Source organism: Dunckerocampus dactyliophorus, chromosome 4 (genome assembly GCF_027744805.1).
Source record: "Dunckerocampus dactyliophorus isolate RoL2022-P2 chromosome 4, RoL_Ddac_1.1, whole genome shotgun sequence".
In the NCBI taxonomy this organism is placed as follows: domain Eukaryota; kingdom Metazoa; phylum Chordata; class Actinopteri; order Syngnathiformes; family Syngnathidae; genus Dunckerocampus; species Dunckerocampus dactyliophorus.
Genome location: NC_072822.1, coordinates 6860448 through 6875404, shown reverse-complemented (window position 1 = coordinate 6875404; position 14957 = coordinate 6860448). Strand labels below are relative to the sequence as shown.

At 41.0% G+C, this 14957-nt stretch overlaps 2 protein-coding genes across 3 annotated transcripts; both read right to left on the bottom strand.

Annotated features, from left to right (window-relative positions):
- Window positions 1-1540: 1540 nt before the first annotated feature.
- On the bottom strand, window positions 1541-3247 carry gadd45ga (growth arrest and DNA-damage-inducible, gamma a). Its single transcript, XM_054773335.1, has 4 exons — window positions 3080-3247; window positions 2892-2993; window positions 2600-2810; window positions 1541-2313 (listed from the first exon to the last, which is right to left on the bottom strand). The coding sequence occupies exons 1-4, from the start codon at window positions 3130-3132 to the stop codon at window positions 2200-2202; spliced, it is 480 nt and encodes a 159-aa protein (XP_054629310.1). The 5' UTR covers window positions 3133-3247; the 3' UTR covers window positions 1541-2199.
- Window positions 3248-5728: 2481 nt separating this feature from the next.
- Window positions 5729-14779, bottom strand: creb3l3l (cAMP responsive element binding protein 3-like 3 like). Of its 2 annotated transcripts, none has more exons than XM_054774945.1 (10): window positions 14636-14779; window positions 13717-13857; window positions 13227-13626; window positions 12578-12699; window positions 12401-12493; window positions 10154-10260; window positions 9820-9888; window positions 9650-9734; window positions 9486-9579; window positions 5729-6964 (listed from the first exon to the last, which is right to left on the bottom strand). In XM_054774945.1, exons 2-10 carry the CDS (start codon window positions 13855-13857, stop codon window positions 6552-6554), a joined length of 1524 nt encoding a protein of 507 aa, XP_054630920.1. In that variant the 5' UTR covers window positions 14636-14779; the 3' UTR covers window positions 5729-6551. The 2 variants fall into 2 exon arrangements, with proteins under 2 accessions (XP_054630920.1, XP_054630921.1); XM_054774946.1 differs by having other exon boundaries at window positions 14617-14743.
- Between the last annotated feature and the right edge of the window lie 178 nt (window positions 14780-14957).

Below are 14957 nucleotides of genomic sequence, written 5' to 3'. Positions count from 1 at the left end.
GAAAAAGCAGCGTGTCACAAGAAATGTTGTATTTAACTCCCGTGATCCATCACGCAGACGCAATCACTTGATCTGCAGGAGACTTTTGACTTTTTTCAGGGGAAAGACGATAGCATGCAACTTCCTTAATCTTCAAGCTGAGTCTTACCAAACTCTTGGACTATCACTTGACAAGTGAAAAGGAACAAAAGCTGACCCTAGATGCCTCTGACTTTCTGGGTTGAACCGGTCCAAGTCATGAATGCTGTTTCCTCAAATAAACCTCTGCTCACGACACCAAGGCCCAATTAATATTGTGCACGACTAATCACGACTTGCACATCTTACACACATTTGCTTGTGAATTATTTTGAATGAACTAGTATGCTGTATTTGCCCAAATAAAAACCTGCTTGAAGAGACGCCATGCCTTACTTAATATTGTACAGGAACAATAACCACCAACATGCTACTATTGCCTGCTGGCAAATGTTTGCATACCTGCCACATTGCCATCTTTTGAATATCCTAGCATGCCATATTTCCTCAAATAAGTCTCTACTTTAATACTGTATATGCCATGCCTTAATTAATATTGTGCAGAATGAGTGACTCCCAACATGGTACTATTGCTTGCTGGTGAACTTTCGCATGCCATCCACATTGCCGCCCTCTGAATACCCTCTCACGCCGTATTTTCTCAAATAAGTCTCTACTCAAATACATGCCCTGCCTCAATTTTGCGGGACGAATAGCTATTAATATGTCATTACTTGCCCAATATCTGCATTAGCGTCTTTTGGATACCCTTCTTTGTCATCCATCATATTAGCTCAAGTAATGGCCTCAGCTCTAATAAATGCCACGCCTCAACTGAAGGATTAATAATTATTGCCACCATGGTATTTCTTGTTTGTGATCTTTTGGATACAGTCTGCATTAGTCTTTCGCACACTTTTTGTCACTGCAAACCATATTTCCTCCGCTCAAATAAATGCCACACCTCAGTCTTTTTGGAGGACTATGGTACTCCTTGCTTGTGAACTTTTGCATAGTCTGCAGTACTATTTTTAAAATGTCCTTATTTACTGTATGCTATATTCTCTCAATAAGTGGCCTCTCCTCTAACAGATGCCACGCTACAATTAGTCTTTTTGCAGGACCAATAATAACCGACACTGGGTTATTGCTTGCTTGCAAAATTTTCGACACGGTCTGCATTCCGGTCTTTTGAATATTTTATGTGACTCTATACCATAATTACTCCACTGCCATAGACACCATGCTTCAATTAGTCTTTTTGCAGACTAACAATCAACAAGCTAACATTGCTTGCTTGCAGACTTTTGCGTAAAGTGTGCATTAGTGCAATACACCCAGTGTCACTGTACCACCTTTTCTCACTTAGCGTCCTCTGCTCTAGTAGATGCCGTACCTCAATTGGTCTTTTTTGAGCACTAATAATTACCAGCATTGGTTGCTGGTGAGCCTTTGCCCACTGAACAAGCACAAGACGCCGCGAATGCAAAAGGAGAAATAACACGTCTGACTCAAGAAGTCATTTGAGTTCAAATGTTTATTCACAGAACATGAACAAATGTGTGCAAATTCAAATTAACATTGCATTGCTTTGCTTGCACAGTTTACATCAACAGTAACAAAAGATCACAGTCCATGAAAACGTGATTAAAACTGCAGATCAAATGAGGACTTTCTCCCCCCCCACAAGTCTTTTGATACTCTGAGAGAGCCACCCCCTCTCTCTCCTCAGATGGCTGCACATGAAAAAGAAGTCTATTTTTAGCCACTCTCACTTCCGGATCAGCATCATTCCCATCTGACGAGCTCCATCCAGCCCGGCCTCCGCACTTTCTCACACATCCTCCTCTGCACAGCCTGATGCAGTCCTATCCGCCTGCCCGCCCGCGCACACACACACACCACCAACGTCTTTCTTGTTGAAGTGTGGCGTCATCTCTGGTGTCCAAACTCCTTCACGGTGTCCTGACAGCACACCAATGACACCCCCACCTTACTAGCCTTCTCCCCCTCAGGGCAGATCCACAATGACCCTGAACGCACAGACTGGAAGGCTGTTCCTCTTAAATCCGGACAAACGGGAGGCAGAAAGGCCCTTGTAACTTGAAGCCTTGACCTTCTTCTCATCATCATCATCGTCATCATCATCATCGTGATGCATCTTCAAAAAAGGCTGTCATCTCAGCGTTCCGGAAGGGTGATGGTTGGCACCCAGTCGCAGACGCTGCGGCTTTGCTCGCAGAAAAGACTCAGCTTGTCCAGAGCGGGGTCCTTCCACGGAGCTGCACTGGGGCTCTGGAATGGAAGAATAAGAGGATGGATTAAAAGATGCAACATAACATAAATTGCAGTACTATAGGCATTTGGATCAACCAAAACATGTTAAAAAAAAAATTATCCACTTATATGATAATTTTAAATATTTTTTTCATTTTTTAAAAGATATTTGTGTAATTTTTAACATTACTCTACTTGCTTAAAAACTGAAAAACTGAACAATTTAAATGTTGCATGGATAATGAAGACTTGGTGTGAAACATGCATGCATGAGTGGATGTGTCAGCGGACCAGACTGACTCACCGTGACCAGAATGCAGTGCGCGTCCTTGGGCTCGTCGCCCTCGTCTGCTCCCACTAGAACAGCCAGACTCTCGATGTCGTTGACGCGCACCACGTTGATGTCGTTATCGAAGCAAAAGGCTTGAATGAGCGTGAAGTGGATCTGCAGGGCGATGTCGCACGCATGTTCGTGATCGGTGGCGAGCACGCAAAAAGCCACGCTGTCGGGATCGCTGAGGGATAGGAGAACACAGGGTTAGAACATCCGTGCACAAAAGCGATCCAAATGCGCAAAAAGGCGTCGGAATACTTACACATTCATGACTTTTGCAGACTCGTACACTCCAACCGTCAGGTAGTCCTGCTTCTTTGCGGCAAGCAGGAGCTCCTCCAGAGCCATGCCTGCACTTTGCACCCTTTTCCGTGAAGAAGCACAACAATCCATCAGACAACTGCATGATAGGATACAACTAAAAACCAGATCATTGCCTCTAACACTCACCTCTCATTGTGTTCCATTGTGCTCTCCTGTCCGCGGATCTCTTCAAGAGTCATATTTAATAATCCAAGCGTGGTCGTGACACTTCGGCGGCACAAAGACAAGGCAAAAAATGAAGGTTTGTATAATCCAGTTGGTCTCCTGCGTTATTCTGAGCTCGGAACAAGCAGCGGGAGGCTTTATAGCGACACCGGCGTGGATTCTCGGCAAGGGGCGGCCCTTTCCGCTCAGACTTCTCCGTGATTGGTGCACAGAAGCCCCGTTTGGGGGAAAGCAAAAGTCCCCCCTCCCTATGCCCTCCCCTCTTCTACCGGCATTTACTGCTCAAGGTTTGTTGACAAGCCCACGCGTGGAAGGATTACGAATTTTCAAGAAATCACCCTCCCACCTACTTTCCTTTGTAAACAGCACTGTCGTGTCCAGAGAATGTCCTGATTAGCTTTGGCCTTATCAATAAAGTGTTGTGTTATCGCATTTAGAATAAACTTTGAAAGCTTGGAAAGTCCAAACTGTCCACTTGTTTGTTTCTCAGTGTAGTTACAGGGAAAGCTTTTTTGTTGGCCATCCTCTTAAGTAATTCAATCCCAACACAATCCGGTGTACTATAGAATGTTGCACAATGCCTGTAGTTATTTACCGTTTGGCCTCTTAAGGGGGGGGTTATATAACTTGTGCACGAAACGACATTTCTCAAGTCTCCATACATAACCTTCTCCCCGAGACCAATTCGTGGGATAACTCAGGAAAAGGTCAAAAGGGGTGCGACCCCACCATGACACCGTGCACTTACTTTTCGCTGTACTTTCCCACTACAGACTATTAATAGTATATTCAAACTTTCCCGAGAAGTCCAGACGTCCTCTCCAGCTCCAATAAACAGCTTGGTGCCTGTGTATTTGCATCCGTATGCACCCCCCGCCCCCTGCCCGAGCCATGTGTTTACCTACCAGTTGCGTACCCGCACTTACTTCCGCATAGCGCTGGCTTTCCATATGACGTCACGTTTACGAGGGAAAAAAATACACCCAGCACACGCCAGGCTTTTGTTGAGCTTGCTGCTGTCTTAATTAGCCGTCTGTTTGTCCACGGAGGGCTGTTATTTGAGGCTTTTTAAAACAAAACAAAACAAAGCAGTCCTTACTTCCCCCTAACAACATTTAAAATGTTAATACTGCCCTGGGGCGCAACTGTTTGCTGGAAACTGTCAAGTGCTGCAGGCTAATGTGAGTTAGCATAATTAATGTGTTGTCCTTATAAAGTACACATGCCATTTTATGTATATTGCTTTTATCTACAAGTGAGGCGACGTCATCACAAATAATACAACCTCATCCGTAAAAAGTTGCTTTTTTTAAATTTTACATCCGATTGACCTTTAATAACATAGTATTGTGTTATTCTGTGGAGCTGTTTATTATTATCAAGCGGTACCTCGACTCTTGTCGCCCCCTGCTGGTTATTCAAAGCACGACCTTTCCGCCACACAAACTAGTCCAGGCTTGTTGCTTATTATTGAGTCATCACTAGTGACTCACTGCCTGTAAAAAAGAAAAAAAAGCTGAGGTAATGTCTAAAATCTAATGCAGAACAGCAGAGTGGACATGACAAAGCAAAACTGGAGCTCTTGTGAGTAAATAAGTTGATGGAGATGTGTGCTTAACTCAGGGTTGTCCAAACTTACTCCAGTGAGGGCAACATAGTGAAAGGATGACCCTTTATTTTGTAAGAAATTATATATATTTCAATACATTCTTGAACTGCATCTCAGCTTTGTGATAAAGCTGATAAGGTGAAAAAACTCCTCTTAAGTAAATTTAACTTTTCTTTTTGTAATATTTTGACTTTTGCCATAATATTATGACTTTTTCCCCAAACCAACTTTCCAAAAATTCAAACTTAATTTTTTTTGTTTCTCGTACTATTATGACCTTTTTAAAAAATAACACATTAAAAAAAATATTTCACCTCTATGCTACTAAAATGATATTTTTCCTCATGAGATTATTCTTTTCTATTCTTCTTTTCTTGTTAGACTACGTTTTCTCTTAATATTTTGACTTTGTTCTCGTAAAATTACTGCTGTTTTTTTCCATTTCTGCCGTTTTTTTTTCTATTTTTTTCTTTAATATGTCATCTTTATGTCATCATTTATTTATAAAAAGATGTTACTTTTCCTCATAATATTACTTTATTCTCACAAAATAATTTTTTCTTCTTAGATTACATCTTAATATTTTGACTTTATTCTTATAAAAGTACTGCTGATTTTTTGTGTGGTTTTTTTTTTAAGTTTTCATGTTAAAATATATTTTTAGAATGTGCCGTGGGCCCCAAATGGCTCTCGGGCTGCACTTTGGACACTCATAAGAGATCCAAGTGTCCTGTGTTCAATTAATAAAGCCTAATTTTCTCCAAGAATGCATGAAAACCAATGTTGTTATCACTTGTTGACTTGTAATAACTTCATCCTATTCACTTTGCAAATCATTTTGGAAAATATTGTGTTCGATGTCTTCTCACAATATCTTCTCATAAAAAAGGGCATTAAAACATTATTAAAAATACAAACCATTTTGGGAAGTAGGGGTAAAAAGTATCACTTTAAGGACCTTAAAGGGGTTAATAAATGTGCAAAAAGGTTGTTTTGATACATAAAAACTTTATTATAATAGATGTCCCAACACATCTTATACATAAAGAGGTGAAGTGTACAGAAAAAGCTACAATCTGAGTTTATTTACATTCCATTCCTCACGAATCAGTGCCTTTTTCCATTTAAAATCTCAACTGATTCTAATAAAAAAGCAGTGGCAATAAGACTTATATGTCTTTACAATTGACAGTAACATTAAAAGATATACTAAAAATGCCTCGCTGACAGGACAGGTCATTACATTTTCGGTATCGTTTACTGCACCACGTATTTTTGAGCAGCCAGAACAAACAGCATCCAAGCTGAGAAGGTAATTGGGACATATACACACATAAAAACGGTCCTTATCTTAATCAAGTCAAAGGGTAAAGGGTACATTTCTTTACACGTGACTGTACACAAAGAACAGATGGAACCCCTTGTTACAAGAGGAACACTTAACGAATCATCTGCGTGGTCTACATGGCCAAATGTCCTGCAATGGCTTCACGGTGCATCAATAATCACATCGATCAAGCAGCCTATTCTTCTATCAAGCGATGCGTGATTACAACTAATTTACGAGTGAACAGCTTTAGGGGCGACTTATTCAAAAATAATGCCGTCATTATTTTTCTTTGTTGCGAGGTTTCACGAATACATGCCGACTGTTTAGGAAGGTCAAAGTTATGAATGAAAGATCATTAGAGTGCAAATGAAGTAACAGTAGTACATCAGACGTTAGCATGTTAGCATTTCCCTTCCTGTTTTTACAAATAGTAGCTTTCCTCTGGTACCAATAAGATTTGGAATATGGCTCCCTCTGGTGGTCTAACTAACAAGCTACATCTCATCAGATCGGTGCTGCTGTAATATAACAGACGGAGGGTTCCGGTCAATCCAGTTCTCCTTGGAGCCCGGCACCTCATACGTCACAGCGGCCACCATTACAGCATCCACGGACCCTTCCTGTAAGCCCGCCGCACCGCCACCCATCCCCGGCGTCACCTCCGCCGCCTGCGGCGAGGCGGCTGGGAAGTCGGCCGAAGAGTTGCCACTGACGGCCGTTTCAGAGTCGGGCTGCTCCACTCGTTGGTAGTCGGGGGTGTGGTTCTTCTTACCGCCTGCAAAGATGGCGTCACGGTTCTCTACTTCGGCTTGAGGCAAGTGGAGGTCCGGCTCATCATCCTCGACTTCCAGGTAGGAGACGGCGTCCGTGCTTTCTGACGGCAGCGAGCGCAACGTACGGGAAATAACTGAGAGGCAGAAAAAGTAGACATTAAACATCAATCTTCAAGGATAATAAAAACACAATAAAGTAGTATAGCGCTTTGAGCAAAACCACAAAACGAGCAAAAGCCGATCAATTGAAGCGTTAAGGACAACAGTTTTGAGAGGAACACGCGTCATCCGTGTAACTGTTGTTAAAATAAGTTTAGAACAAAACAGAAAAGTCTGCAACTTGATCAAAATAAACAGAAGACTGCAGTAGCTTGCAGCTGTCTGATAACAACCCAGCAAGTCCAGAGATAAAAAGTCCTAATTATGAGATAAAAAGTCTAAATTATGAGACAGGAAACTCATAATTGTGAGGAAAAAACTCAAAATTATGAGAATAAAAATGATTATGAGATTAAAAAAATTAAAATTATGAGCCAGGAAACTCATAATTATGCCAAAAAATCAAAATTAGTATGAAAGAAAAAGTTGAAATTATGAGAATGAGAGACTTCCTCACATGGCACTCAGCACCTGCGCAGTTTGTATCTCATAATTTAGACTATTTCAAAATGTAGACTTTTTCCATCTCACAATTTCACATTTTTTATCGCATAAGTTCGACAATTCCAAAATTTAGACTTTTATCTCATAATTATTACTTTTTATCTCATATTTTGGATTTTTTTTATAGTATAATTTTGACTATTTCAGAATTTTGACTTTGGATGTCATAATTATGACTTTTTTTAAAATCTCATTTCAAATGTCTTAGCTCATAATTTAGACTACTGCAAAATGTTTACTTTTTATCTCATAATTATGACTTTTTATCTCATAATTTCAATTTTTTTTAATCTCATTATTTTTGACTTTGTATGTCATAATTATGACTTTTTATGTCACTTATTATTTCAAATGTTTAATCTCATAATTTTGACTATTTCAAAATGTAGACTTTTTAAAATCTCATTTCACATTTTTTATCATATAATTTCGACAATTTCACTATTCACTTTTTTCTCATATTTTAAAATATTTTAGGGCATAATTTTGACTATTTCATAATTTTGACTTTGTATGTCATAATTAAGACTTTTTATCTCATTTCAAATGTTTTATCTCATAATTTAGACTATTTCAAATTTTTGACTTTTTATCTCAGAATTATGACTTTTTATCTCACAATTTCCAATGTTTTTATCTCATAATTTTGACTTTTTATCTTCTAATCATGACTTGTTATCACCATTTCGACTTCCTATCTCTCGATTAAAATATTTTCCGGACTATAAGTTGCTCCGGAGTACAAGTCGCACCAGCCAAAAATGCACAATGAAGGAGAAAAAAAACATCTACATGTATAAGTCGCAGTTGGCTATAAGCTGCATTTTTTGGGGCAAATTTATTTGATAAAATCAGAGACCAACCACAGACATTTCATCTTGAAAGGCAAGTTATAGTAATAACAATAACACGGAGACCAACAGGCTAAATAGGTGGTATGTTAACGTAACATATTAAGTTATTCAGATAACTACAACCTAAACAACATAACATAACTAGTTTACTTGCAGCTTGGCATCTGCAGAATATGACTTTCTTTTGGGGGACATTTGTGTTCCGTCTATAAGTTGATGTTTACAGTGTCAATTTTCAGTGGTACAAGAGTGGTAGGGGTATACTAGAGCACAAGCCTAGCATGCCCTCTTGTGGCTCTCAGTGCGGGGGGAAAAAACAAACAACATTTTATAAGGGTACCGTGTGTCACAGTAAATGTGTTCCCTAGTGGACCTTAGTGGTGGGTGGACAGATGTGTAGAGGACAGGAGGTGACGTCGGAGTTGAGTTTTAGCTTGTGGTGGGTTACGGATCCAACAGCAGCCCGTGTTATGATTATTGTTATGTTATTATTATTGTGCCTGCCGTGAGACCATTTAAACCTGCAATCAACGCCTGTTCTGGCGAGCTGGGCTCGTCTTACCACACAATTACTGACACCTAGTGTCCAATTTAGAACACTACATTCACAATTAGAATGCTTATTCTGCCTTGTATTTGTATTTTTATGCTTGAAAGTGCTCCATTTAGGCCAAGAATTAAGCACAATTTGCTTAAATATGCATTTGTTTTGCTTGCAGTATTCAAACACGAAACAGTGATCATTGCAGACTGATTGTGAAAACCTGAACCACGGTGTAGCGAGGGCTAACTGTATTGCACAGTTTTAATGAAATATCCCATTCTGTGGTCTTATTTCATGTAATTTTGATATTTAATTTTAATCTCTGCATTATTGGTATTCATTCAATTATGGGTACTAATGTCTAAAAAGTTGGCATAGGCCATTTGGCTGAAATAAAAGTGGGTAGCGACTTAAAAACCTTTGGAAATGTTCGTCCAAGATTGAGACCATTCGAGAACCCCTTGGTCGACATCTGTAAAGCAGAAGTGGCCAATGTGGCATTTCCTAATGTTTTTTTTCCTGTTCTAATCATCATTTACTTGGTTTTATGACGGTAATAAACCTAGAACGTGACTCTAATGGGAGAGCGCTTACTGGAGGAGGGCATGTAGAGCTCCTTCTTTTCTGAGTTGCTGCCAAACGGGTTGACTGATGGGAAGACGATGAGGCAGAAGGAAAGCAGGAACACCTAGAAGGTAGAAGAAGCATATTGGCGGTGAGGAGATGGGCGAAGCACCAAGGGAAGTCACTCGTCTCACCATCACACAAGTGCTGGTTGTGCTGGCTTTCAAAGTGGACATCTTCACCACAGCCTGCAATTTCCTCAGCTGCTCAATCAAAGAGCTGCGACGTTAAAACAAGAGAAAACACACGTCAACAAACTTTTATGGTCTTATTCTGTATGAAATGTGAAAGCGGGACTTCTTACATGTTCTGTTTCTGGAGCATTTGGACTTTCTTTTGCAGCTCCACATTGTGCGCCGTGCACACGGCGACCCTGCAGCAAGCAGACGGGTTTCAGTCACTTAATGAAGTCGCTAATTAGCGCTTTAACGCTAACAAGCGTCTTTCATGCTAATTAGGAAGACATGATTTGTATTGATGAGCCCCGTGAGTGAGTGAGAGTGATACCGGATATTAATGTGATGCGTTTTGCATTTCAATGGGGGGTGAAGGGGGGAAGCTGGCACACAACAAACAAGCGCCTGAGTGGTCTTTATTGTTTAGGTGCGTCAAAGGCCACACACCTGTTTCGCTCTCACCTGTTTTCCAAGCCGTCAACATAGACCTTCTTCTTCTTCCGACTCTCCTGAGCTGACTGCTTGTTGCGAATCTTCCTCCTGACCCTTTTTAGGGTCCTCTCTTCGGCCTGAGAAGCACAGAGGATACAGCCTGTGTATTACTGGACTGCATAATAGCCAAAGTCGCAAAATTGCAACAAGCAACATTGGTGAATTAAACACGCCATGGAGACAAATATGACACCTCATGTAGATACTTCTTTACACCAGGAGGTGGCGGACATCTGTAACGTCAATCTGAGCAACATTAGTGGGCTTGTTTCTACACAAAGTTTACAAGTTGGATGACTTTGAAGCCTGCGTGAAGGCGGCAACGAGTCCTCTCGCCACGACAGTCCACAAGCACCACATTTTGGAGCCGATGCTTTGCTTCATAGTGTTCGGGGTGGCGGGAGGGGACGCCCCAGAGGAAAATTTTATTGCTCAAAGCTTGCTCTTCTACAGCTCAGAAGACAAATTTGACATTCTCATCTCAGACTCATTTTAGTTTTAGTGTAAAAATATGTCTCATGTGTTTCTAGGAGAAATAGGTGAGACATAAAACAGCAGAAATAGCGAAAGTCGCGGTAGAACCCGTGGCAGATAACACACTACTAATAGCGGAGGAGGCAGCAGTGGTGTTCAAGATCTCGCTGTAAACAATGATGATGATGATGGCTGGGTTTGCTTGAGAGATGAGGAAAAGTATCACAAGCGGATCAGACATTTTGATGAGCCTGTTGGGTATCGTGGAGGCAGGGATCTGACCATTTCTGAGCCTGGTGATGTCAGAATATGCAAACTAGATGAGTTTACTCCCATCACAAACTTTGGGTCACGCTGATGATTTTGCTCATTTACAGTATGCCGTTATCGCTAACCATTTTCATACTACAACCTTTTGAAATAGTAAGATCAAAACTGAGTAGTTTCTTGAAAAGGGTTACTAAAAGCCTCGTGTTTGAATGCATGCTCACCGTCTGCAGATCACACGTGGCATCTGCAAATCTGAAGATCTGACCAAGCGTTGCTTTGCCCATCCCGTACTGACCCCAATGTTACACAACTCTTCTTTCCAAGACCCGTCATCGGAAAGCTTATCGGTACTGTTGGTAGATTGCACACTGATCACCATTATCTCTAAATTAGCATCTGTTTCCTGACTTGGCCGACCTCTCAGACCCTTTTTACCAGCACATCTCTGTGAGTGACAGGATGAAGAGCTTTAAGTCCTTTGGCGCCACATGCTGGCTTGCATGTGTAATCTCTAGACCGCAAACATAAGATGACCCGCCTTTTGTGAGACTTTTCCCAACAAAAAAATACCTTATATTCCGGTCGAAACGGCCAACTTTCATATTTTTTATTATTTTTATTTATCATTATTAAAAACAATTTACATTTTATTATATTATGTTTTATTAATTTGTCTAATTTTGCAAAAAAATGTTACATATATTTTAAGACACTTTGGACGGCCCCTTTTTTCATGACAAAATAGTACGTTCTAGTGTTGTGCAGCTCAATGCTGAAATATTGATACTTCCGATACCACTTCTTCATGCACTAAAATTGATACTCAAATCTAAATATTGATCATTTTGACACCAGACTTTTGAGGTAATGTTTGTCTGTTGATAGTAAGCGGAGCCTTGTGTCAAGTGTGGATAAAGTTTTCATTCTTAAAGTAGTTTGTAATCATTAATCATTTATTTTCATGGTTTTATTGGTTTTTATTGCTTAATGTTTGTATTTATTTATTTATTTAATTAATTGTTTAAAAGCACCATTTTCACATATTTTGTATGTTTTGTCCTGTCTTTTCTGTATTGGCTATAATGCAAATCACTAAATCACATGAATAAATCATGAATTTACTTAAATTAAGTAATAAATGAATGCAATGGCTTGCATTCGTTATGCTACGATATCAAATACACTACTATTGAAAATTTACCAAACACATTAGATGAAGTGTCGGTATCGGATTGGTATCGCCGATACCAGCCTGAATTTGGCTCGGTATCGGATCAGAAACGAAATCAGTGTTATTGCACATCACTAGAAAATTCTATTATGGAAATATCATTACACTTGTACTAAAAAAAATCTTATTTATCATAAAAATATGTAAGGACTCCCCCAATCAAACCCTTCCACTCTCTGTGGAGTACTCTATGAGGAACTGAGGTACAGAAGTACCCCATGTATTTATCAGTTGGGGATTACCTTTGTGAGAGGCATGTGCGTGGGAATCGTCGCTCCTTCTTTTGCCAAAAGACGCTTCTCCTCCTCAGAGAGCACGATCTCTTTAAACTGGAACTGCAAAAGTCAAGATCAGCTCTGTGATACAAAGTTGGTGTGGATTGGAAAGGATGCCAGCATATGAATGACAGATGAACAAACCTGTTCCGTTTTGTTGAGCGCCATTGAATCCAGCATTGAGTCCTCGATGGCCAACGTACAAGGCAGCTCACAAGTGAGGTCTTCGGTAAAGTCATCCTCCATGGCATCGCTCACTAAATCATCTGGCAGTGAGAGCAAGAGTCAGTGGATTTGGTTTCTGTGCATTACTCAAGTAGAAATTCATGCTGAATCCATTTCTTTTAGGGGTACAGACACAAAATGAGGTATGCATTTTACTGATTAGGAATTTCTATTATGCTGTACTGTTGCTGCCTTGATGGACTTCACTACTTAGCAGCAACCACCAGAGGGCGCAATTGAGTCGCTGATGAAACAACAGGAGGTGCTGTGCTGTCTTTGGTGTACTGTAATCTACTGTATTGTGATTACATTTCAAATACTGCAAAATGCTATTATATAGGCGTAGCACTGTTGCTAAGAGACCTAAATACATGTTTTCTACTTGTGAGGCATGCAGCATATCATGTACTGTCTTGATTAAAACGCTTATTTCCCGTGATTTTGCACAATTAGGGTCACCATTTAAAAAAATAATCCCGTCGCTACAAGTCTCACAGTAGAAATGATATTTTCATCCACACGCATCTGGTGAATTATGGTGATGCTCCTGACGAATGATTATACTTACCCAGATCAATGAAGACATCCATGTCTGGCTTGTCTGCCCTCACACTCTGCAGCACATCCAGGTCCCTGCATCCACCCTGCAGCAAGGAGTAGCTGTGATCTGCCTGCACACTCTTGGCCTCCGGGTTCTCCCCTTGCAGCTCTCCAGCGACCAGGGTGGGTTCAGAGCACACAGTGCTGGAATTGGAGCAGCTGGGACTGTGCGAAATGTCGATATCGCTGCCCTCGGGACTCGGGCAACCCACCGGGGTGGCGTTTCCCACACGGCCACCGCTGCTGCTGTCATCGGAGATGCCGCTGTCGCTGCCCAGTGGAGAATGGGAAGGACAGAGTGTCTCCATGTTGTCCTCGTCCTTTAACAAGCTGGAGAGAAAGTCCTCAGTGTCCACACCTGTAAGCATCTAAATGCAGGGGGGAAAACAAACCCATTATTCAACCCTATTCAACACATACTTGCTTTGCTACATCACAATACACAGTGGAAGCCTTACATCCTGTTCCGAAAGCCAAGATTCAATGAGCCCATTGCCGTAAGGAAAGAGCTGCTCCGGCGAGCCATCCTGTCCATTGTCAAACAGCAACCCAAGCAATTCCGCTCCGTCCATGTCTGCTAGGTCCTCTGTGATTGACATCTGTAATGTCAAACATTGGTCTGACAGTGTCAATGAGATGTTGCAGGACTTCTTCCAAAATACCACATTGCTTTATGTTTTTAAAGACTAGGCTATTTCACTATGACGACTATATTTTCCGGCTGGCGACCAGTCCAGGCTGTACGCTGCCTCTCGCTCAAAAAGCTAGCTGGGATACCAGCATACCAGTGCGACCCTAATGAGGATAAGCGTCATAGAAAATGGAAGGACTATATTTTCCAAATCAAAGGAGACTAGCACGTTTACAAACACGGCCTGCATGTTGCAACACTGTCAACATGACCTCATGTTATGAGCCCCGCCCCCTACACACACGCCTTTATCATCAGATCGGACTCCAATGTCAACAAAAGGGCAATATTCACCCATAATGTACAGTAGATATTGTACTACCGACGGATGCTTTAAAGTCTAAATGCCTTTCTGTGTTAGTAATGATGTGAATGCAATCAATGTGGGCTGTATGTGGTGTCCTGCAAAACCAAACAATAGCGCTTTTGTATTTGCAGGACGATAGTTTGCGTCGACGACAGTGATGACAGTAAAGGCACTACATGAACAAGATAATAACACCGTTTTATGACTTTAACTGGTAAAATATGCAATACAAGCTTATTGTAAGAATAGCGGAATTAGCTAACTGTGCATTAGCATTAGCATTAACATTAACTCGACCAGCACGGTCAGATGATGGTTTTCTGCTGACATTACACGACTACAGACAAATGATTTCCTTACCCCCACAAGACAAAAATACCTTTGGCGTGAGTGTATCTAGATTCCGCCGTCTTGGATGTATAGCCTCTTCACACTCGCCGCTGTCAGTCACTGGTAGAAATCACCTTCCAACGAGGCAAAAAGTGCGTCATGGCGTAAAGCAGGAAGTAGTGCGTGATTCGTCACAAACCGTCTTCCGCACGGCCTTGTGGGAAATGCAGTTCGAGGTTGTGTACCACTGTGTTTCGGTTGCAATCAGAATTTTTTGACTTTCCAGTTGCAGTAAATTTAAAATAGTGCGTCCCCCCCCGTCATAAACGACGCTTGAACAAAATTAACATGTGTTTGATATCACATGACTT

What these genes read in the sequence shown, in the direction of transcription:
- gadd45ga (XM_054773335.1), bottom strand. Translation starts at nt 3,132, where the DNA reads ATGACTCTTGAAGAGATCCGCGGACAGGAGAGCACAATGGAACACAAT. An exon ending in ACAATGGAACACAATGAGAG is followed by an intron (nt 2,994 to 3,079) that starts GTGAGTGTTAGA and finishes TTCACGGAAAAG; the next exon opens with GGTGCAAAGTGCAGGCATGG. An exon ending in CGCACTGCATTCTGGTCACG is followed by an intron (nt 2,314 to 2,599) that starts GTGAGTCAGTCT and finishes CTTCCATTCCAG; the next exon opens with AGCCCCAGTGCAGCTCCGTG.
- creb3l3l (XM_054774945.1), bottom strand. Translation starts at nt 13,857, where the DNA reads ATGTCAATCACAGAGGACCTAGCAGACATGGACGGAGCGGAATTGCTT. An exon ending in CGCTCAACAAAACGGAACAG is followed by an intron (nt 12,494 to 12,577) that starts GTTTGTTCATCT and finishes TGACTTTTGCAG; the next exon opens with TTCCAGTTTAAAGAGATCGT. An exon ending in GTTGACGGCTTGGAAAACAG is followed by an intron (nt 9,889 to 10,153) that starts GTGAGAGCGAAA and finishes TGCTTGCTGCAG; the next exon opens with GGTCGCCGTGTGCACGGCGC.